At 48.1% G+C, this 23,967-nt stretch overlaps 1 protein-coding gene across 1 annotated transcript in view; it reads right to left on the bottom strand.

Annotated features, from left to right (window-relative positions):
• MAP3K5 (mitogen-activated protein kinase kinase kinase 5) overlaps positions 1–22,378 on the bottom strand; it is a 133,578-nt gene extending 111,200 nt beyond the window's left edge. The window contains exon 1 of the mRNA XM_014072682.2: positions 21,490–22,378. Within this exon, the coding sequence (XP_013928157.2) occupies positions 21,490–21,928 (439 nt within the window). The 5' untranslated portion in view covers positions 21,929–22,378. The remainder of the gene's footprint in view (positions 1–21,489) is intronic.
• Between the last annotated feature and the right edge of the window lie 1,589 nt (positions 22,379–23,967).

Here is a 23,967-nt window from a genome sequence, read left to right as displayed (position 1 = left end):
AGTTCAAAGCAGTTTATACATTTTATCTCTAGAACAACAGCAACCCAATGAGGTAAGCAGGATAAAAGAAGCAATTGGCTCCAAGTCATCCAATAAGCTTTTGTGGCTGAGATTTGAACCTAGGTTTTCTGAGTCTTAGTCTAACACCGTGATGGTGAACCTATGGCATGCGTGCCGTAGGTGGCATGCAGAGCCCTCTTTGCGGGCCCACAAGCCATCGCCCTATCTCAGCGACACTGTGCATGGACGCGTGCTCCTCACCGCTCAGCTGGTTTTCGGATCTCTGCACATGCATGGGGGCAGATGTGTGTGCATGTGTGGGGTTGGAGTATATGCGGGAGACACGAGTGCATGCGTGGGGTGGCGTGCATGTGGGAGTGTCATGTGCGCATGTGCAAGGGGGCGGGGTTGTACATGCATGTGTGATGGACACATGCCAGGGATGAGGCACGGATGTTGCACGTGCATTGCATTATGGGTGTGCATGCATGCTTCCAGCATGCGATGACAACTGGTCTAACATGTTAACTTCTACAGCATCCCAGAGGACAGAACACACCAAGGTTCCTCTCCTACCTGGCATTGTCCTGGCAGCTCCCTTTATATTGGCCTTTCAAGCCTGCCACATATTTCTCCTGCAGGAAAATGGAAGGGGAGATTGTATGAAGTATGATATGTAGTCAAAATAAATTCCTTTCTCAGGAAGCCAAGGACAACTTGCCCTACACCTGGATGGGTGTGCTTGAGAAACATCTCCAGTTTGGAAAGGGGTCTGATTGGACCATGTGATAGACATATGAGTGCTGGGCAGGGACTTGAACTTTTATTTGGGTGGGGAAAACCTGGAAGCTTTCAGATTTGGGTTTTCCCAGATGTGCCAATATGACATTTCTAATAAAATGGAACTTAGCGGAAACTCAAGCCTTAGAGTCTTCTTTCATTAGGGGTGTTACGTGGAACCCTGACAGTCACTAGATCTTTACTTCCCACGGAGACAGCACATTTAATTAAAGATCTTTGATGATGATGATGATGATGATGATGATGATGATGATGATGATGATGATTCAGAGGGGATAATTCTGGCTGCATAAGACCAACCCTTAAGAATAAATGCATATAAAGCCAAAATTGAGAAGACAGCAAAGGACAGTCTCTGTAAAGAAGCTGAAGACTCAGTGCACCATTAGTGAGCTGCTGCAAGATGATTGCAAAAACTGAATACAGGTAATCCTCAAATTACAACCACAATCAAGGAGAAAATTTATGTTGCTAAGTGAGAAATTTGTCAAGTGAGTTTTGCCCCTTTTTATGACTTTTCTTGCCACACTTGTTAAATGAATCCCTGCACTTGTTAAATTAGTAGCACGGTTCTTAAGTGAATCTGGCTTCCCCATTGACTTTGTCAGAAGGTTGCAAACAGTGATTGCATGACCTCGGGACACGGCAACAGTCATAAATATGAGTCAGTTGTCAAGCATCTGAATGTAAATCACAGATGCAGCAAAATCATAAGTGGCAAAAATGGTCACAAGTCACTTTTTAAAATGCTGTTGTAACTTAGAACGGTCACTAAGCGAAATGTTGTAAGTTGACCATTGGGCTTACCTGAAGGGTCCTTTTCTGTGCACCACGGGAGAGTCTAAGTGACGGGTTAAATCAGTCTGGTTGTCCTGGGACTGAGGAATCTTTTTACTTGGCCATGCCTCCTTATGTTCCTTGGTGCCAGAATTTTGAGATGGTCTGGAACCGTGAAGGTTGGAAGCGTGAGAAAGCCCAATTTGACACGACGGTCACAAATCCCTGGACTGAGCAAACCAGGGCGGGTTGGACTCTCCCACGGTGCACAGAAAAGGACGCTTCAGGTAAGCCCAATGGCCATTTTCCTGTGCACCGCTTGGAGAGTCTAAGCGACGGGACATACCCAAGTTATATGTCACTAGGGTGGGCGGAAGAACAGTCTCGAGATTCAGTCGTGGAAACAACCGCCTGTAGAACCCACCTGCCGAAAGATGCCTCGGTCGAGGCATACATGTCCAATTTATAGTTCTTGACAAAGGGCGATGGTGAGGACCAAGTAGCCGCTCTGCAGATGTCTTCAATGGTAGCCTGGGTGGCCCAGGCCATGGTGGTGGCAGCGCTCCTAGTGGAGTGGGCGGTAATGTGTCAGGGTACCACCCTGTACTGGTTTTCGTATGCAGCTGCAATGCATGCTCTGAGCCACTTACCGATTGTGGAAGATGTCACCTTCTTAACCAAGGAGCCAGTTGGAACGAAACAAAGAGGGCCTCTGACCTGCGGAAGTCCACAGAGCGTCTGATGTATATCCGCAGGGCCCGTCTGACGTCCAACTTGTGCCAACCACGTTCCCTCGGGTGGTTGGGACGTGGGCAGAAGTTAGGCAGGATTACTTCCTGCATCCTGTGGAATCAGGTGTTGACGTTCGGGATGAAGGCAAGATCCAGACGCAGAACGACCCTGTCCGGGTGGATGACACATAGATCCTCCTGGACCGATAAGGCCGCCAGTTCCGAGATGCATCTCGCGGATGTTATTGCAATAAGAAAGCAGACTTTAAGGTGAGGTGATGAAGAGATGTCGTATGTAGAGGCTCAAATGGTGGAGAGGTAAGAGCTTGTAAGACCACCGATAGCTGCTAGGTGGGATAGTGGTGAACCACCGGAGGACGTAGGTTGGAGGCGCCCTTAAGGAAACAATGAACCCTTGGGATCTTGCTGAGGGGCTGGGCCGGGTCGCCGGACCAGATGGTGGAAAGTTCCGCCACCTGACGATGAAGGGTATTGGAGGTGAGAACTTTGTCTAGGCTCCCTTGTAGAAAGTTTCCAGCGGGAAACAGGTGCAGTGACTGGATCGAGATGGTAGTTGTCACACCACTTGGCGAAAGTGGACCAGGTGGAATCATATATCCTGGCTATTGATGGTCGTCTGGACGCCTGGATGGTACGTACAATCTCCTCCGACAGGCCCCCACTCCTCAGGAGATCCCCCTCAATTGCCAGACAGCCAGCTGGAGCCATTGGGGGTCTGGGTGTACTATGGCCCCCTGGCTGAGGGAGACCTGGTTCCGAGGAATCCGCCATGGGGATGACACTGACAGGCTGACGAGGTCGGCGTACCATGACCTGCGAGGCCAGTGGGAAGCTACGAGCAGGACCTCCGCCCTTTCTGCGATGATCTTGCAGATTACCTCTGGTAGAAGCGGAAGTGGTGGGAAGATGTACAGAAGACCCTGAGGCCATCTGCATCGAAGGGCATCCATCCCCTCCGCCCCTGGTGAGTGGAAGCAGAAGAAGCACTGGAGCTGCGTGTTCTCTCCGGTGGCGAACAGGCCGAATCTGTGAGACAACTGGTTGAACAGGGTAGGATCCAGACGCCACTCTGCACTGTCTATGGTAGTCCTGCTCAACCAGTCCACCTGCATGTTGTCCACTCCCAAGAAGTGGTTGGAGCGAATGGATGCAACGTGATGCTCCACCTACCTGCCCAGGGCTTCCACCTCCGCCATGAGCTTCCTGGACCTGGTGCCACCCTGGCGATTTATATGGGCCTTGGTGGCCACATTCTCCATCATCAGGACAACATGTTGATGAAGAATGTCCTGGTGAAAATGTCACAGGGCGAGTTTGGCTGCTCGCAGCTCTAAGAATTTGATGTTGCAGGCCGCTTCGGCTGCAGACCACTTGCCTTGAGTTACACAATGTCCCATGTGCGCCCCCCAACCAGCGCAGCTGGCATCTCTCGTGATGACTACTCTCGTGGGCTCCTTGAACAGGTTTCCCTTCAGTAGAGCCGTCAATTGCCATCATTTGAGAGACCTCTTCACGTTCGGGGGAATCCGCACCTTCATGGATGAGTTGCTTCTGTTGGCTCTTTGATGGGGCAGAAGCCACTGCAACTCTCTGGAGTGAAGACGTGCCCAGGGAACAACTGAGATGCAGGAGATCATCTTCCCCAACAGTTGTGATATGAGTAGCAGGGAGACCTGCCTCAACTCCAGAACCTTGTGGGTCAGGGATACTAAACTGTCTATCCTGTCCTGGGAAAGGAACACCCTGCAAGCTGAGGTGTCTATCACCGCCCCCAGATGGATGAGTTTGGTAGCTGGGATGAGATGACTCTTTTCCAGGTTCAGGGAGAATCCGTGATTCCTGAGGGACCTCATTGTAATGTGGATTGGATGATAATGTCGTCCAGGTAACATTGAAGCCTTACGGGCCTGCGCCTGAGTTGCACTGCAACCACTGATAGAACTTTTGTGAATGTCCTGGGTGCCGACGACAGGCCAAATGGAAGGGCCCTGTACTGGTAGTGTCAGTTGGCATAGAAAAACCACAGGAGCCTTCAGTGTTTTGGCTGAATGGGAATGTGTAGATAAGCCTCCTTCAAGTCGATGGATGTGAGGAGGTCGAATCCCCACTAGGATAGTCTGCAGGGATTGCATCTTGAACCTCCTGTATGCGATGTGATGGTTGAGGTTCTTGAGGCCCAAGATGGCTCTCCACACCCCTGAGTTCTTGGGCACCAGGAAGAGAATGGAATAAAATCCCCTCCCTTCCCGGTTGGGTGGAACTTGTTCTACAGCATTAATCTCCAGGAGATGGCGAATTTCCGAGGTCATGAGTTCCCTCTTGAGAGGGCAAGAGGGGGTTGGACAGTGGATGAAGTTCTGAGGGGGTTGGGAGAGAAACTCCAAGGAAAGCCCCTCCCTGACAGTCTGGAGGACCCAGGCGTCCTCTGTGCTCAGTGCCCATTGGGGAGCGAACAGCTGGAGCCAGCCCCCGATGGGAGGGGACCGATGATGGTCACTTGGACTTGCGGAAGGGCCTGTTGGAGGCCCCGCCATGGTTGGACCTGCGGTAGTTGAACTGCTGCCTACTCCTGTCCCGAAAGGACTGCCTGTCCTGGGACCTATCTCCCGACTGACCAGCTGGTCTGTTTGAGGAAGCAGAAGAGGGTCCTGCGGACTCACTGGAATGAAAGGACTGCCTCTTGAAATAGGGAGAGTGTTTACAATCCTGTTTCTTGTTCAGGGTGGGCAGAACTTTCCATTTATCTTTGGATTCAATCAAGAAGGGGTCTAAGAGCTCCCCAAATAATTTGGACCCCTTAAACGGGGCAGACGCCAATTTCCACTTGTTCTTCTGGTCCACCTGCCAGTGACAGAGCCAGACGAGGTGGCGGGAGGTCACGTTCTAGGGCTAATGCCCTAGAAGTGAATTTGGTCGCGTTAAGGGAGGCATCAGCCGAATACTGGGACGCCGCAATAATTTTTGTTATGTCCTGGCGAAGACGAGTATCCCCTGCCAGTAGTTTAGCCTGAAGCTCACACAGCCAAATGACAGAGGCTTTGTTAAAGAAGGACGCGGAGGAAGAAGGCTTAATGGCCCAGGCCGCCGCCTGATGAGTCTTGTAGCAGGCCTTCTCCGCATTTTTGTCCTCTGCCTTGAGGCCTTCCAAGCCGGAAGGACTGAACTGGAAGTGAGAGCCGCTATAGGGGGGTCTACAGATGGCAGTCCCAGGATGTCTTCCAGTGCGGGGTCAACTGAGTACAGTTTCTTGTCCGCGCCACTGGGCGCAGCCAGGGAGCAAGGCTGGGCCCACTACCGTTGAATGACATCCATAAAGAGATCTGGGACCAGCACCAGCTCTTGCTGAGGTGCCTGAACGTTAAACATGCTAGCATTGGGGTTAACCGGAACAGCATCCGAGGATCCCTGAACGGTCTTAGGCTTGGGTGGTGTTCTTTAAGTCCAAGATGGACTTAAATAGGCTAGTCTTAAAGAGGCCCGAGAAGGCAGGAGCATCCAGAGGAAGGTCCTCATCCTCCGACACCTCCTGCTCTTCTTGATCCGGATCCTCCAAAACGGAAGCCTCGCTTAGCGCCGAGGACTCCAGAGACGGGTGACGGACCCGCCTGGCAGTGGAGGGAGCCTCCTGCCTGGGCTGAGAGGAGCTGGGAGTGACAGGTGCTTGGTCATGCCTCTGCATCCCCTGGACAATGCCCTCAGAGATTGCATGGGTAACCACCGTCTGCATGTGGGCCGATAACTCAGGTTCCTGAGCTATGGCAGAGTCCAAACCAACGGGTTCCCTGGAAGGAGGAGGAGGAACAAGCCGGGCAAGGATGGGATCATCGAGTCCCCCAGGGTGAGGGTCCTCGTGGGCGGGCCCTGACTCAGGGACACATGAAAAAGCAGGAGAGCCCGGTTCAGCCAGGGACCTATCCGGGGAGAGTTCCTGGGAGTCCACCTCCTCATAAATTATGGGCAGTTCCCGTGCTAGGGGGCTTGAGAGGGACCTGGTCTACCATCAGGGGAGTCAGATGGGCCGGGATGCTCCATGGCCTGATGGCACAGGCATCAGACAATAGGCTAATACAGGTGGAGGTCAGGAGATGGAGACTCTGATGGCTGGTGCTGAATCAGAAGACACGCAGATATTGTGGAAGCAGGAACAGTTTGTGGAAAAAATTCCAGAGGAGTAAAACTGGGGCTCTGCAATAAGTCCAATGAATCTAGCCACTCGACGGGAGGTGAGAAGGTGGAAAAGCAGCCGAAGCTGCAAGACCAGGCAGATAGATCAGTGGATAAAGGTAAAAAAATTAATGTAAAAATCCTCCCTGTGCTGGTGTATGACCACCAGGTGGCCAAGACGCCAGCGCCACTTGGGGAAACACTGCGGGTGGAAGTGACCCAGCCGGAGACCCGATCAAGGCCAGCTAACCACCCTGCAGCTATCTGCAGAAACATGGCTGAGCAGGACTGCAAATGAGAGAAAAGGAGTGAATTTAGGCCCTCCCAATTGGCCGCCATTCTGGTGCGAGGGAGAAGATGGAGATAAAGATGGCAGCCACGCAAATTGAAGTGGCCGCGCACCTTTCAACGGCAGGCTACACCCTCCGAAGGGCGAGAAAATCGCAAAAAGGGTGTTGGTACTTACCTGATACGCCTCTTCTCATAGTGGGGGGAGGAGTATCCAGAATGCGTTGACCTTATCCTCTCGTGATTGGATTGAGTCAGATAAGCTCTTTGGGCAATGCCCCCGGCACCAGGAATCCCCAGTTTTAAGGACGAAGAGCTCTATCCGACTCGTTGCATCATTCACTCCAGACTCTTGATTCAGTTTTTAGCTTTTATTGTCTTCAACATCAATATTTATATAACTACATAAACAATGAATATAACACTTAGTCGTACAAACATAGTCAGGGAGGGACTGGATACTCCTCCCCCCACTATGAGAAGAGGCGTATCAGGTAAGTACCAATGCCCTTTCTCCATAGTGAGGGGGGAGGAGTATCCAGAATGGGACTCACCAAAGCCTGTACGTCCCTAGCGAGGGAGACCCTTGAGGCCCCGTGTCCCCCACTCAGGCCTGTTGAGGCGTGGGCCCCGCCCTGTGAACCGCCTGCAATACCCTGCGGCCGAACAAGGCTTCTGCTGAGGCAAAGGAGTCCAACTTATAGTTCCTAACAAAGGGAGAGGGGGAAGCCCACATGGCTGCCCTGCAGATTTCGGCCAGGGATGCTTGTGTGGCCCAGGCCATGGATGTGGCTGCACTCCGCGTGGAGTGGGCTGTGATATGATTTGGTGTCTGTAAGCCCTGCAATTGGTACGCAGTGGCAATGCGAGTTCGCAACCACCTGCCAATAGTGGTGGAAGTTACCTTGTTACCTAGGGATCCTGGTTGGAAGGAGACAAACAGGGCTTCGGATTTCCTGTTTGGCCTGGTTCTCCTGAGGTAAATCCTCAGAGCCCTCCTTACGTCCAGAGTGTGCCACTTCCTCTCCAATGGGTGAGAAGGGTCTGGACAGAAGTTGGGCAAAATCAGTTCCTGGGCTCAATGGAAGCAGGAGCATACCTTGGGGATGAAGGACGGATCCAGCCGTAACACCACCCTGTCTTGGTGGAAGACACAGAGATCCTCCCTGGTGCACAGCGCTTGCAGTTCGGATATCCGCTGGTGAGGGCCACCAGGAACGCCACCTTCAGGGTCAGGAACTTAAGGGAAACTGTTCGTAATGGATCAAACGGAGCGCCTGTTAGAGCGTCCAATACCCTGTGTAAGTCCCAGGAAGGGTACCCAGGAAGGGCGTAGGTGGTCTGAGATTGGAGGCCCCCTTAAGGAATTGCCTGACCATGGGGTGGTGCGTCAAACTCTGGTTTCTGGCACACAGGAGAACTGATAAGATGGTTGAAACCTGTCTCCTAATTGTGTTAGGAGCTAACCCTCTATCCAGGCCTGCCTGGAGGAAGTCCAGAACCTGTGGCACCGTAGCCTGGATGGGATTGTACCCCCGGGAGTTGCACCAAGAGTCAAAGGCCCACCACATGGAGCCATAGATGCGCTCCGTGGGGGGGTCTGCAGGCGGCCTGGATAGTCCTTATCACCCTGGGGGAGAAGAGGTCTTTCCTCAGGATGCTCCGCTCAATTGCCAAGCGGTCAACTGGAGCCATTGAGGATCCGGGTGCTCCAGCGACCCCTGGCTGAGGGATATCCTCTCCTGGGGGATTCTCCAGGGCCTCTCCACCGACAGAGACTGGAGATCTGCAAACCAAGGCCTCCAGGGCCAATGAGGAGCCAACAGAACCACTTCCGCCCCCTCCTGAAGGATCTTCCGTATGACCCTTGGAATCAGGGGCAAGGGAGGAAAGGCATACAAAAGACCCCTGGGCCATGAGCTCCGCAGAGTGTCCGTCCCTTCCACCCCCCATGTTCGGTACCTGGAAAAGAACCTCGGGAGCGGAGTGTTGAAGGGAGTGGCAAACAGATCGACCTCCGGCGCCCGAAGTGCCCGGCCACCTCCTCGAAGATCTCAGGCTGCAGCCTCCACTCTGAGTTGTCCACCTCGGCCCGGCTGAGCCAGTCGGCCTTGGTGTTGTCCACCTCCGCTATGTGTTCTGCCCTCAAAGACCGGAGGTTCCTTTCAGCCCACTGACCCAGACGTTTGGCCTCCTTCATGAGGGCCCTTGATCTGGTCCCGCCCCTGCCTGTTTATGTGGGCCTTGGTGGTGATATTGTCTGTGAGGACTAATATGTGCTGGCCCCTGACCAAGTTCTGGAACCGTAACAGGGCTAGGCGGACCGCCCTGAGCTCCAACCAGTTTATGTTGTGAGTCCCTTCCGCCTGAGTCCACTGTCCTTGCACCATCTGAGCCAGCAGATGGGCACCCCACCCACTCAGACTGGCGTCCGTCATTACCGTCAAGCGGTCTGGTGTCCAGAAGGTTTCGCCCTTCGTGATCGCTGGGGACGTCCACCAAGTCGGAGCGGGAGACCTCTACCGGGAGAAGTACCTTGGTCTGTGAACAGCTCGTGTGCCTTTGCTGGAACGGCAAGAGGAACCATTGGAGATCTCTGGTGTGGAGGCGAGCCCACAGACAGAGTGGCTAAGGACACCTTGCGCTTCCTGGCTATCGAGGAGGCTAACTGTTTAAGCACTATCTGTCTGTCAGGCGACAGGAAGACCATGCCCGCCTGGGTGTCTATTCTGGCTCCTAGGTGAATCAGACTAGTAGAGGGGTGGAGGTTACTCTTGGCTAGGTTTACCGTAAACCCGTGGTCCCTCAGGACTGTCATGGTGACGTCTAGGTCTCGCAGGGCGCCCCTAAAGGAAGATGACTGCAGAAGCAGGTCATCCAGGTAACATTGGATGCGCACTGGGACCTGTCTCAAGTGCGCTGCCAGCGCTGCCATTACCTTCGTGAATACCCTCGGGGCTGAAGACAGCCCGAAGGGGAGGGCCCGGTACTGATATAGTGGTGTCCCATGTAGCAGAATCTGAGATACCTGCGGTGATCCTGGGCAATGGGAATGTGCAGATAGGCCTCATTGAGGTCTATGGAAGTGAGAAAGTCTCCCTGTCTAACCCCCCTCCAAGATAGAGTGCAGGGAGTGCATCTTGAACCTCCTATGAGGAATGGAACGCTTCAGGCGTTTCAGGTCAAGGATCGCTCTCCAGCCCCCAGAGGCCTTGGGGATGACAAACAGAATGGAGTAGTGCCCCTGACCCTGTTACTCTGGAGGCACTGGCTGGATCGCCCTGATCTCCAACAGGTGTTGTATGGCTTCCTGCATCAGCAACCTCCGGGTCGGGTTCTTAGAAACCGGACATATCCAGAAGAAGCTCGGGGGACTGGAAAGAAATTCGAGTGAAAGGCCATACCTGATGGTCTTCTGCACCCACCTGTCAGAGGAGGTGGGGTCCCAGCGGTCGGCAAAGTGCGCTAAGCACCCCTCAATGGGGAGAACGCTGGGCCTAGCTTTAATTTTTGTGGAAGGAGCGCCCCCCTCCGCCTCCTCCGCCCCCTCGAAAGGGCCACTTTTGCTGCCTGCCTCTCTGCTGTCTGTCTGGGTACCTCTGCCTAGCAGGGAATCCCCCCTGGTACTGCCTGCTTCCAGAGAACCTTGCCTCTGACCCCCTAAAGGAGTCCTGACCCCGAAAGAAGGAACCAGAGTCCTGACCCCAGGAGTAGGAGCGTCTGGGGTATGGAGTCGTCCTGAAGCTGCCTTTCTTCTGGGCAGGGGCCAGGACCTTCCTCTTGTCCTTGTTCTCAATCAGGAACCGGTCCAGAGCCAAGCCAAAGAGGGAGTCCCCTGTGAAGGGGGCCGAAGCCAGGCGCCACTTGTGATGAACCTCCGCCTGCCACTGTCGTAGCCACAGCAGCCTGGGTGATGCCACCGACGATGCGGTCGCCCTGGAAGCAAATCTGGCTGCAGCCAAGGTGGCATCCGATGAAAACTGGATGGCCGCTGCCAGCTTGTTGATGTCCTGATGTGACCGGGCATCTGCTATGGGGGTGCGTTGCTGTAGCTCCTGCAGCCACAGCAAGAATGATCTGATGATGAAGGAGGCTGTGGTGGATGCTTTCACAGCCCAGGCCGCTGCTTGATGACCTCTCTGCAAGGTGATGTCCGCCTTCTTGTCCTCCGCCTTCAAGGCATCCTCTGGCTCCCCAGGCATGTTGGTGGATGTATGCAGAGCCACAACTGGATCATCTATGGCGGGCTGCGCAAGTAGCTTAGCCAGCTCTTGGTCCACATTGAAGAACACCCTGTCTGAAGAGGAGGGTGAGGGGCCAGTTGTAGGAGATGCCCATTGGCACTTTACCAGGTCGAGGAAGGTCTTGGGCGTAGGAACGGTGTCTGCCTTGATGGTCTGCTCATCGAAAGTGTGGCCTCCGCTGCTCTGTTGCCTAGCTTGACTGTTGCCTGGGCCTTGAAGACCAGGGACTTAAACAGTGAGGGCTGGAACAACCCGGTGAATGTAGGTTTAGGTGGAGGCATGCCTTCATCCTCTGACAGCTTGCCCTCCCTGATCTCGCCTTCCTCACTTTCATTGTCACTGTCTTCCTGGGATGAATCTGAGGAGCTGTGAATCTCTTCCTCCTGGGCTTCTGGGAATTCAGGAGCCCTGGGGGGTGGGTGGGAGGAGATCCCCCTGAGGCTGTGGCTGTTGGAATGCTGCTGCCATGCATTGCTGAAAAGCCTGCATCATTAACTCCTGGAAGTTGGGGGCCCCTGTGAGAGGTGTCTGGCTGGGGCTGATACCCCCCTGAGCAGGGGGACTGCCCAAGAGGGGAAATCCAGTAGGCAAGGCTGCCCCCACAGTAGGAGTGGTAGGGGATTGCCACCCCTGAGTAGAGCCCCAAAGTCCTGAGGTGTCTATAGGGATCCTTGCTGGCAGGGCTGGATTCTCCACTGAGCCTCCACTGGGTAAGGGAGTGCCTGGATTTTCTCCCCCTTTGCCTGGGGTGGCCTGATGGCTGGCAGCCTTCTTGCAGAACCTCTCTAAAGTCTTATGGCTCCTCTGCTCGTACTTAGAAGGCTTGGAGGGCTTGTGACCCCCCCCCCCTTCCTCTGGATCTGCCCTGGGGGAAAGGTGCTTGGTTTTGCATTTAGCCTTTCCTCTCCCCCCCCTCCTCGGGCAGTCTCTGGGGAAGCCACTGACCTGGATGCTTGCTCTTCTGCCCCTCCGGTGGGGCTACAGTCCATGCTTGCAGCTGCCTGGGAATCTCCTTCCTGGTAGCTGCTGGGCGCCACCATCTTGGACCACGTGGGTCCTTCCGGCTTCAAAATGGCGCTGACCAGCTTGCAAAGAGGCGCGAAATTTAAAAGTGCCTGAAGAGCGGCTTGTGCTCCAGGGAGCTTGCCGCGCGCGCTCTCAGCTGGATCCTCTTCCTCCTGCCTCCTCTCCGATGCTGCTGTGGCCAGGAACGGCTTCTTCGGCTTCCTCATGATCCTCTGGCCACGTGGAGGCAGCGCGGGCGCTCCAGGGCGTTTGGAAGCCCTGGTTCATCGCTCAACCTGAGGGGAGCGACGGAGCGCTCCAGTGACTTACGAGCCTCAGCGGTTAGGGCTGCCCACTAGAGGCTTGTGCCCGTCCTCCTGCTGCCCGGCCAAGGTCCTCACTGAGTGTCTTCAGATTCGCTCAGTGGCCAGGGCAGCGTGCCGCCCCAAGGGCTAGTGGCAGTCCCAATCCTGCAGGAGGAGGCTGTGCACAGAGCAGGGAGGCAAGGCTCGACGGGTCCAACTGAATTTCCCTTAAATTCTAGTAAATTGCTGGAGATCCAGAATGAGCAACCTTTCACGATCGTTTGAGTCAGAAAAACTGGGGATTCCTGGTGCCAGGGGGCGTTGCCCAAAGAGCTTATCTGACTCAATCCAATCACAAGAGGATAAGGTCAACCCATTCTGGATACTACTTCCCCCTCACTATGGAGAAAAACCCCAACAATTCCAACCAAAAAGAGAAATGCCAGCAGCCCCCGGAAGCCTTGCTCCTCCTGCTGTCCTTTAAAGCAAAAGCGGCAGATCTCCGCTGCCGTCCAAAGGCGGTGCAGCAAGCGGAGCACCTCCCACCACCACACCTACCTCCAAGTCTCTAGGAGAATTCAAACGACATGAAGCAAAAAGGGGAAACAAATGAACTGTTAATTATAGACAAAACAAATTAAAGAAAAAGAAAAGGAAAATACTAGAAGGAGAGTCCAAGCCTAGATAAATTACACTGGAGCTCACAAATATAAGTCCTGAATGGGCAGACTGAGGAAAAATTCTGGCACCAAGAAACACAAGGAGGCATGGCCAAAGAAAAAGATTCCTCAGTCCCAGGGCAACCAGACTGATTCAACCCGTCGCTTGGACCCTCCATGGAAAGTGTGGCATTACCTGGAAACAGAGAAACACTTGGAGAAAATTTACAAACTACAAAGACCTGCAAACAGAAAAGACAGTACCAATAGTTATAGGCATCTTGGGTACAATTCCAAAACACCTGGAGCATCACTTGAACACCACTGGCACTGACAAAAGGATCATCAGTCAATTGCAAAACACAGCTTTATAGGAATGTTTTACATCCTGCAATGCACTTTTAACACCATCCAACACCATCTACATAATTCAGGTTCCTGAGAAAAATTGATAAACATGTCAAATCCTTCTAAAAATCTGTGTTGACTAATCATAACAACAATGTTGTCTGTCCCTGTTTATTCTGACTTTGTCCCTTGCTTCCATCCCATGTCCACTCATGTGCTTCTTTCTCAGAAAAAAGTTTGGTCACAGGTCACCTCAAGTCAGATGGTCAGCCTCAAAATGCTTCGACCTCAAAGTCTGGCCTTAATGGTTATGTTACTTGTACTTGTCAGTCAATTCCTGTAAAAGCCAGAGGCTGTTAAGAAACCAACAGAAGAAACTTGTTGACCATAAAGAAACTCGGGCTACACCTTGAGAGATCATCTCACCCCACTGGATTGACCTATCCTACTCGTGCCAGCAAGGAGAAATGCTGTAGATCCCATCAGCCCTATTATTCCACTCACCAATGGGGTTACCCCCTATCAATCACTTTCTCTCCTCTTTCTTTGTTACTAAGGGAGGTCCTTTTTTTAGAGTAATTTTATTAATGATTACAATTACAATAATAACAACCAATTCATATTTTAAAAAGGGGGGAGAGAAAAAATAAAAGTGCAGAAGAAAAAATAGAAAGAACTTAGAAGAGAAATAAAAATATATAATAAAGGGGGGAAAAGGAAATATATAAAGCAGTTACTTCACCCTTCTCCATAACAAGTATAAACAATTTTAATAAATTATCTTCTCTTAAAATGCAACAAATTATCTCCTCTTCTCATATCCCATCTCTTATCTAAGGTTTACCAGAGACAACAACAAATCCAAAAAACCAACTTTATTTTCCTTTTACTTCTAGCAATCTTGATCTTTAGACCTTTCTAATTAACTACAACTTAATTTATTTACATTTTTTTTCTTTGCCTCTTCTGACAAAATGCTTCCCCACTTCTAATCAGAGGCAAGTGCAGGATTGCATGCTTTTGGTAAAAATAATGAAAGCAACATTGCATGTCACAGCCTAAGTTTCATCTTTTACACACACACACATAATGTCACATCTGTTGTTTAAAAGGAATGGTACTTGCATTCAATGGTATGTGATGCCTTCCTCCTTAGCTTCTAAGTTATCCTTCTTCCTTCCTTTGGTGTTGATCTGGTAAGTTCAGGAGCAGCAAATATAAAGAGAAAGATCTGAATGCATCAAAACTGGAAATGGTCCTAACATAATTGATTTACAGTATTTGTTTCACTGATGCCCCTCTCCTACAGTAACTCAGAGTGGCAAACACTCCTTTCTCTAATTTCCCACCATAATTCTGCGAAGAAGCAGTTTGAGGGATAATGACTGGCCAAATATCACGAGTTTCCATATCTGTAAGGTAAAAATAAAGGTTCCCCTCATACATACAGTATGTGCTAGTCGTTCCCGACTCTAGGGGGCAGTGCTCATCTCCGTTTCAAAGCCGAAGAGCCAGCGCTGTCCGAAGACATCTCTGTGGTCTTGTGGCCACCATGACTAAACGCCGAAGGCGCACGGAACTCTGTTACCTTCCCACCAAAGGTGGTCCCTATTTTTATACTTGCATTTTTACAGGATTTCAAACTATTAGGTTGGCAGAAGCTGGGACAAGTAACGGGAGCTCACTCCATTGTGCCGCGCTAGGGATTCGAACTGCTGAACTGCCAACATTTCTGATCGACAAGCTCGGTGTCTTAGCCACTGAGCCACCGCATCCCCTCCATGGCTGGGAAGACCTAATCCAACACCTTGATCCAGAGCTTTTGAAATAGAGATGAATCCTGACTAAACTTGTGAAGACAAAAAGGGACCATTGTCCAAACACATCCTGGGTTTTGCTCCTCACTTTGGTCATTCAATTTGCAATTTTGAGAATCTCTGATAGACAGAGATATTGATTAATATTTAATGATTAAAGTAAGTGTTCAAAGTATGCTTTAGCCATACCACTATGGCTATCTAGAAATTATTTTTATAAAGTAAATTCTACTCAAATTCAGAATTTAAAAAAAAAAAACATCAGAATATCAATGCCTTCACTGTTTATTCTTAATGCAAGTAGAGATATTTCCTATTGATGTATCTTGTTGTGCCTCTTGGTCCACACTAGAAAAGAGGTACCTAAAATTATTAACAATTTTGTGAATACACGGGTAGGTTACAATCCTTTGTTTAACTGTCATTTGTTTAACTGATTTCATTTATTTATTAAATTATTAAATTTCATGCTACTCATCTGCCCTTACACTCAGTGGTTTTGAAATTACAACAGTGCTGGTAGCTGCAACCATCCTTGAAGTTATGGCTGTTACAGCTCTCCCTTAGTCATATAATCAAAACTTGGGCACTTGGTAGCCTGTGGTTGTAATATAAGCATATATTGCAACCACAATATATGCTTCAATTCCCCCCTCTATCTCTCTCCAACGCTGTCCTTCTGATCAACCTACACTCCACCACAACGGCCATCCTGCACTCTGCACAACTCTCCCCCTGACCTTTGCAATTTTCCTCCTCACACTGCCTTTGCACAGTTCACACTCCACTTGCCCCTGCCACCCCCATTGTAGGTGTTGTAGGTGCATCTAAAAAAGGGGGGGGCTAGCAGCTGTCTTGGCCTGGTGCACCCTACCAACAGCAGGAGGGAAAAAAAGACTGCACAGGTCACCTGGCTGGTAGGTGTAGGGCAGGGCAAAGGCAACCAAAGGGCAGGGCAACCAAAAAGGCAGAGATGGGGGAGGTAAGTGAGTGGGGTATTAAAGTTGAGGCAAGTGTGGCATGGCAGCAGAGCCTCCTCTGCCGAAGAGGGCTCACCAGGCCTAACTGGAGAGGAGGCAGCGGTATAGAGCCAACGGTTCATGCAGGGCAGGAGAAGCATGAAATTGTTGCCTAATGGCGCTGCAGTCCTCCCGTAACGAATGCAACCAGGATGAATTGAACTGTTGCTAAGTGGTGCGGTCACATGATGTTTCATCTAACCATCATTTCACTTAGTGACCAAATTTCAGTCTCAATTAGGGTTGTTAAGCGACGACTACCTGTAGACCCAGCAGTCTTCAACCTGTGGTCCACAACAATGTTGCAGGTGGAATATATACATATATCCTACCTTAATTGTTTTTTACAAATAGCTCAAGGTGGCGAAGATATTCATAACACACCTTCCTCCTCCTATTTTCCCCACAAAAATCCTCTGAGGTGAATTCAGCTAAGAGAGTGATTGGCTTTCATGGCTAAGGTGGGACTAAAATTCAGTTTCCCACTTTCTAATCTGGTGCCTTAACCACTAAACTAAACTGTCTCTCTAATTATGGTTCACAGTTTATTTTATCTGAAAAAGTCATTATATAAAAAGGTTTAAATGGTCATGTTAATCTTTTGCAGCTAGAATCTTAAAAACTAACCAGTTCACTGTTGCCTAGGTTTTTGTGGATCACAGTCTACTTCTTCCAGGCACTGGATAAAATGAATTGTAATCCTTGAATGGTTATATAATAAATACCGTAAGTGCCAAAAAAGCTCTTATTTTTTTACTTACAATGAATTTAAATAGTGCTGCTTAAAAAGCACAACACTTCACGGTATCAAACTCTGCAACCTGAACATGACAATCCAAACATATAATCTGCATCAAGAGAAAACCTGGGAATTGTTGCTGCAGCCATCAGAAAAGAGTCTTCAGCCTTTTTGTGCCGAAGATTAAGATTAATAAAACATTTAAACTACTGAAACCTTTTTTTTCACTACCACACCCATTGCAATAAAGATAACCATCAAAACTATGAACAACAATTATCTCTAACCTGGCCCCAGAATGTCAGTTTTTGTCACTGCAATTTAAGTGTTTATTTATTGCATTTATGTCCTGTAGCTCCCGATATGTCACATGATATAAGTAAAATTAAAACACTCAAGTAATATTAAAATATCTGTTAAATAGTTACATTCACAAAACAAACACACAACACAATTTTCCTGAAAGCAATAACACAGGAGGAATAACACAAAAGTCAAATATAATAAAGAAAAAACAGTCTAGCTTTCTTCCCCAGAACAGCTTGTTGGATAACCATTTAAAATTAAATAATATTTATTCTACAAATGACTCTGACAGACAAGAGGTCATTGGAACATGAGCTTTTATTTGGGAGACAAATATTAACAAGGAATTGAGTGTCACGTAAATGGACTCTGACTAATACAATAAGACTTTTAAAAATCTTTCCCATTCCACCTTTCTCACTCACCCAAAAATGTTCTGGAGGGTTTCCTAGTATTCTAAAATGGAATCTGAGGATACAAGGACCTACAGGCAGAGAAGGTATATATCTTGCCAGCTGTGTCCACCCTATCAGAAAAGCCAAATTGGAAACGATTATTGTCACTCCTTGTTGGTATATATCAACAAGCCACAATTTTCTGAAGGGTGGCTGATGAGGACAGGACATCCCGCCCAATCTGTCTCAATTGAGACAGATTGGGCGGGATGTCCTGTCCTCATCAGCCCAATCTGTCTCAATTGAGACAGATTGGTCTCAAACAAATCAGGGAGCTTCTGACTATAGCATTTTTACCATGTAATTATTACTGAAATTCTTAGCTTGTGGTTCCTATAAAAATGGAAATCTAATCCACAGTTTGTTTTGCATCTTAAGGGTTTGGCTTAGTATAAACATTCTGGTTTGGGATATAATATAAAAGAACTGCAGTGAGAAATTTCTGGGTTCATTTAGCAATTCCCAGATTATGGAGGAAAGGCAAAATGCCTTATTAGCATATTTACTCAATGCCAGTAAGTCAGCATTCAAAAGGTTCAACTTATTGTATTATTATCCAACATTCATTCTTTGTCTGCATAATCAGACTGTTGTAAGACAGAAACAGATACGGTACTTACTATTACTTTCCTATTCAGGATACCTGGTTGTACATACAAAGACTCAGAGCATATTGATTGTGGTACAGTGAGCCTATAGTTTCAGTGGACCAGAACAGTTTTTTGCGGACTGAAACAGTTAAGCATATCCTGGCAGATGCCAACCTATATTCAATGTATTTTTAAAAGTTTTATTGATGAAATGTCCATGCTGCTTCCCTCTTGAAAAGCAATAACAGCGTACAAAGAGAGCAATGGTGAAATAGTCAAATGTCAACAATACAAAACTATAATAAAACCTAAAAGATTATATTACTTTATACTAACAATTACACATCTGGCACTAGCAATTTTACACCAGTCCTGTCAAAAAGGCCTTGTGGAACAGCCATGCTCTTTACAAGCTTCCAGAAACGTGATGGGAGTAGGAGTTTGGAGGGGGGAAAGCTGTTCAAGAGGAAGAGAGGCACACCACGAAGCATAGCTGGTTTTCTGGAAACCTCACAATACCCAGTAGATGGGAACCTTCAACAATCAGTTTCCATTTTCTCAAATTGTGTGGCAGAATCTATTTGGAACAGGCATTCTCATATGACCAGCACCTTGAATCGATTCGGAAACACCCAGGTACCCAATGCACAACAGTGGCCTTTCACAGTAGTAACAAGATTGTGTCTTAAGAGTACAAGCTGTTGCATTTTACACCAGCTGTTGCATTTTTCCAGGAGGTTTTTTCCAAGAGCAGCCTCAGTTAAAGCAAATTAGTCATCCATAAGGAAGATCAATAGAATACAACTGCTCCACTTCTAAATAAGATTGTGACTGGCATATCAACTGAAGCTGGGTAAGGCCCTCCTTACCATAGAGTATTTGGGTTTTTTTTGCTGTGACTCCAGGATGATCTTCAAATAGCAAGCCTTTTCTCCATGGGGGAACATAACCCTATCATAACTCCAAGGTGGTATATTTCCAGAATCAAAGGACTTTTGAATGAATAGCCGCTTGGTCTTCCTTGCCTTGAGCTGAACCTTATTTATGTACTGTACATACAAGTACTACAACCTCCAGGCTACAGGCATAATATTGCACAATAGAATTCCCAAGGGTCAGACCTGTCCCAACCAACAATCACTGTCTGGACCGACCCTCACATAAAGATGTAGAATCACCAACTCCCAATCCTCAGAGATTAGAAAGATTAAGAAGTAAAACAGATAGTTTCAATCATGAGTCCATGCCAGAAAGTTTCCAAGCCAGATATGTGGTAAAACAGCCACTGGGTAGGATCACATCACATAAACCTAAACTGGATATGTCCAACCCATCTATTAGAAAAGTTACATAAATAAAGCTAAAGATAAATCAGCATCTTGGATAACGGAGATGGTTACATTAATTCTGAAAAAAGCTTTATGACTCCTAGCAAAATCCTGCACAGCATAAAATTATACAGCCAGAGATTTTCTGTCCAGACACCGATCAACAAATAACCTATCTGCCTTTGTTTACTGTCCTGAACAGCTGCCACTGGAATTGGCTGATTCCTATATTCAAACAATGAAAACAGAAAAAAATTCAAGGCATGACAAAACAAGAGTCCTTATTCTTTCACAAACGCTGAAAGACAAATTTCAGCTTGCCTGAGGACTAGCATGAGCTTCCTTATAAGCCACAAGGAAAGCAGGAAGTATGTCACATTCAGCCTGCCTCAGGACTTCTATCAAACTTAAGTACAGTTTCAAGAGTAGAAATCCAGCTTGACTCAGGCAATGAAGACAGAAGATCCTTGTATGATGCTGGAGAATGCAGTTCTTTCATCAGAATATAACCACAAGGACCCAGATGGGAATAAAAGCTGTAGGTTAAAGAATTAAATATCTACATTGACTAGATGCCTAATTTAAGCTTCTAATTTTATTTTACGTACACTAACCAAATCCATTACCTAGTCATCTTTAAAACATGTACAGGTAGTCCTCAATTTACAACAGTTCATTTAGTGACTATTTGAAGTTACCAATGGCACTGAAAAAAGATCATTTTTCACATTTGTGACTACTGCAGCATTTACATGATCATGTGATTTACATTCAGATGCTTGGCAACTGGTTCATAGTTATGATGGTTGCAGTGTCCAAGGACCATGTTTGAAACCTTCTGACAAGTGAAGTTAATGGGGAAGCCAGATTAATTTAACAACCACATTATTAACTTAACAACTGCAGTGATTCATTTAACAAATGTGGCAAGAAAAGTCGAAAAATGGGACAAAACTCACTTAACAAATTTGTCATTCAGCAACATAAATTTTGGGCCCAATTGTGGTCATAAGTCAAGGACAACCTGTACTGCATTAAAACAAATGTCTTTAATAACTACAACAATGTCCTTTTTAAAATGAATGTATTCCTCCTTTTTAAGGATCTGACACCACAGATGATATTTAGGTTCAAGCTTTAGAAAGTGTCTCTTGTGAAATAGAAGCAAAAGAATTCTATTGTTTTCACTTTAGTTATGTTTAATACCACTTTTCACAACTGGACTTTTTTGTATGTACTTGTCGGAAGCTAGTTCTAAGAAAACCCATCAGAAAGCCCACCAATTTTATATATTACTTCTGGTCATTGGATTTTTAGTTGTGCATTTTAAAAAAAGTGAATTCTGCATGTGTCAAATACAGGCATTGTTTTGATACACTGGAGTTGAATAAATAGGCAGCAGCAAACCCAAGTTCTGTTACCTTTTCACACTTTTGTATCAAAAACAGAAACTGCCTCAGAATATTTAGTGATACCTTCTGGAGGCGCTCAAGACCTTCTTTTATATTATTCGCTAGAGACCCAGAATAATGACCAATACCCAACTGTGACAAACTTGGAAACATTTGGAAGACCTGAGAGAGATTGGACTAGATTCCCTATAAGGACCTTATAGAATTATATAACCCTTACAGATAACCTTATAGAATTATATAACTCTTATAGCTGGCCTATAAGGGTTGGACTAGATGATCTATAAGGTTCCTTCCAACTCTGTTAACTTGTCCTTGCTCTATTCTGTAGCCAAGCCTCCGGTGTGCAACCTGGCCAAAAAAGCTCATTTACTATATAAACTCCCCTGCGTCTAAAGGAGCTTATTCCCCAAGTGGCGTTCAGGGCCACCGCCACAAACTGTTATGCCCCACGCCCAGAGACCAAAACGGGCGACTCACCCGCGTTGTAAAAACGGTCGAGTACCGACGTCTCCCCGAAGTCCAGTTTGCCGAAATGCAGAGTTTGCAGATCGGCGCCAACCGCCTCGCAGGCCTCCCGGAGACTCTGCAGGGCCCCGCTCTCCGCCGCCTGCAGCAGCCCCGGACTCGCCTCGTTGATCACGTACGAGACCGTGGTCCTCCGGCTGCTGCCGCCGCCACCCGCGCCGCTTTTGACCCGGTTTGTTGCCTCGGTGGCCGGACAGGAGGCGCTGCTCTCATCGTTCCAAAAAGTGCCGGCGGGCGGGGCTACCGGGACGGTCGAGAACCCGCGGGCCGTTTCCTCGCTTGCTGCGGGTGCTCTCCTGCCGAGCCCGTCTTCGTAGAGCAGCGGGCAACCCCTGTCGATCATGCTTGGCACGAAGAAGCTGATGGTCTCTCCTTCGCTGCCGTCGCTCATGCCGACGGGGCTTGCTTTTATTTTTATTTTATTTCTGCAGCAGCGTCTCTCTCGGCCTTCGACTCTCCCGCCCACCACGGGGCTTTCACGCAGATGCTGCCATTGCCTCCAGACCTGGTTTTTTTCCTGCAAAAATCCTGCCTGCTTGGGAATCGGGCGGGAGGGCAGAAGGGAGCCCTTGCTTCGCTCTCACGCTGCCGAGCCGATGGTGGCAGCGGAGACAGCGCGACTTCCTCCGGCATTCGCCAGCGCCACCATTGCGCACTCCTTTCCGGAGCTCATGAGCCTCAGCAAATATTGCAGCTTTAAGAAAGACACGCGATCTCTCCTTTGTAAACTTGCCCCTTCTTGGCCAGGTTCGGCCCGTTTCGGAGGGTCTCTCCCCGAGACGTTACGCGGCGGCCGCTTCCCCCGAGAGCCTCGGCTGACGAATAGAAGAGAAGAACAGGACGCGAGCACTTGTTGCATTGCTACAACCCCTCTGCAAGCCGCCGGCAACCAGCCCAAAGGAAGCCCCGCCTTTCCGCCTCAGCCACGCCCCCTGCCCAATAGTAGAAGGAGCTGCGCATTCCTACGCTTAGTAAACAGTGCGAAAGTTTTGGTTCAAGAGTCCTTGCGGCAATGAAAGTGAAAAAACCCTTTACACTACTGTATTGTTTGGCGCCCTCTGCTGTACCACTCCTAACCTCTTGCACGAATATTTCATTTCGCTCAGTGAAGAGTCGCTCCAGCCCCTTTTCCATCAATTCTGTTATTTACAGCTAATGTCTATCTATGCAGTTTGGCATAGTGGTTAAAAACAGAACAGTTTTTCCCCCCGAACGCCATCACTCTGCTAAACAAATAATTCCCTCACCACTGTCAAACCATTCACTAAGGCTGCACTACTATTACTATTAGTCTTCTCATCGTTCCTATCACCCATCTCCTTCCACTTATGATTGCAGGACTGTAAGTTTGTTGCTTGTATCCTTATGATTTATATTTATATTGATTTTTTTATGATTTCTTATTATACTCTATGACTATAATTAAGTGTTGTACTTTATGATTTTTCACAAATGTATTTTTTCATGTCTTTTTATGTACCCTGAGAGCATATGCACCAAAGACAAATTCCTTGTGTGTCCAATCACACTTGGCCAATAAAAAATTTACACTTTCTTTCTTTCTTTCTTTCTTTCTTTCTTTCTTTCTTTCTTTCTTTCTTTCTTTCTTTTTTCTTTCTTCTATCTATCTATCTATCTATCTATCTATCTATCTATCTATCTATCTATCTATCTATCTATCTAAAAAGGCCAAATGCAGGGAGATTGGGAGCTCTTCTTCCTGCTTTAGGCACAAAGCCAGCTGAGTGATCTTGGGCCAGGTACTCTTTTGCAGCCCCAGGAAGAAAGCAAGAGCGCATCACTTCCAAAAAATGTTTGCCAAAGGAAGTGTCTGGATTTGTCTATTTGATTGCCAGGAATCAAGACTGATTGACTCAAAGACAAACACAGACCAGGTCCCAGGCTCAGTCAGTTCCTAGCATTTTCAAGAAGAGTTGGGAAAGTTCCCCACTGGAAACGGCAGGGAAATACCCAGTTACTGATTCTGAGCTTGATAGGCCAGAAGCTGACTTGGGAAATTCTAGGGTTCTATGCAAAAGCAAAAAAATGTAACATGACTACAGAGGAAAGGGTGAGGAAATTGAACCATACAAAGAAAGAAGGGGCTTTCTTCTGGAGTTCAATCATGAAAATGCAAGAAAGAGAGAACAAGTGACCAGAGGAACTGTTCTAATATTATTATACTTGTGAAGGCCATCTTCTGAAGGCTATTATATTCCTAGGTGGTGAATAATTGCTTCTTTGTAAGAAAAGTGTAGGTAAAAATTTAAGGCAGCCAGGTTCCACAAAATGAGATGGGAACAGGGATTACTACCAGAAATTTGTTTGGGGATTTTCCCCCCCTCTTTAAGTGCTAGCAATAGCACTTAGACTTATATACTGCTTCACAGTGCTTTACAGCCCGCTAAGCAGGTTACAGAGTTACCATAT

The sequence above is a fragment of the Thamnophis sirtalis genome, unplaced genomic scaffold (assembly GCF_051295495.1).
Source record: "Thamnophis sirtalis isolate CommonGarterSnake01/CBP01778 unplaced genomic scaffold, rThaSir2_p1.2 scaffold_6, whole genome shotgun sequence".
Lineage (NCBI taxonomy): Eukaryota > Metazoa > Chordata > Lepidosauria > Squamata > Natricidae > Thamnophis > Thamnophis sirtalis.
Note: the sequence above shows the minus strand (reverse complement) of the source record. Positions and strands in the feature narration are given on the sequence as shown.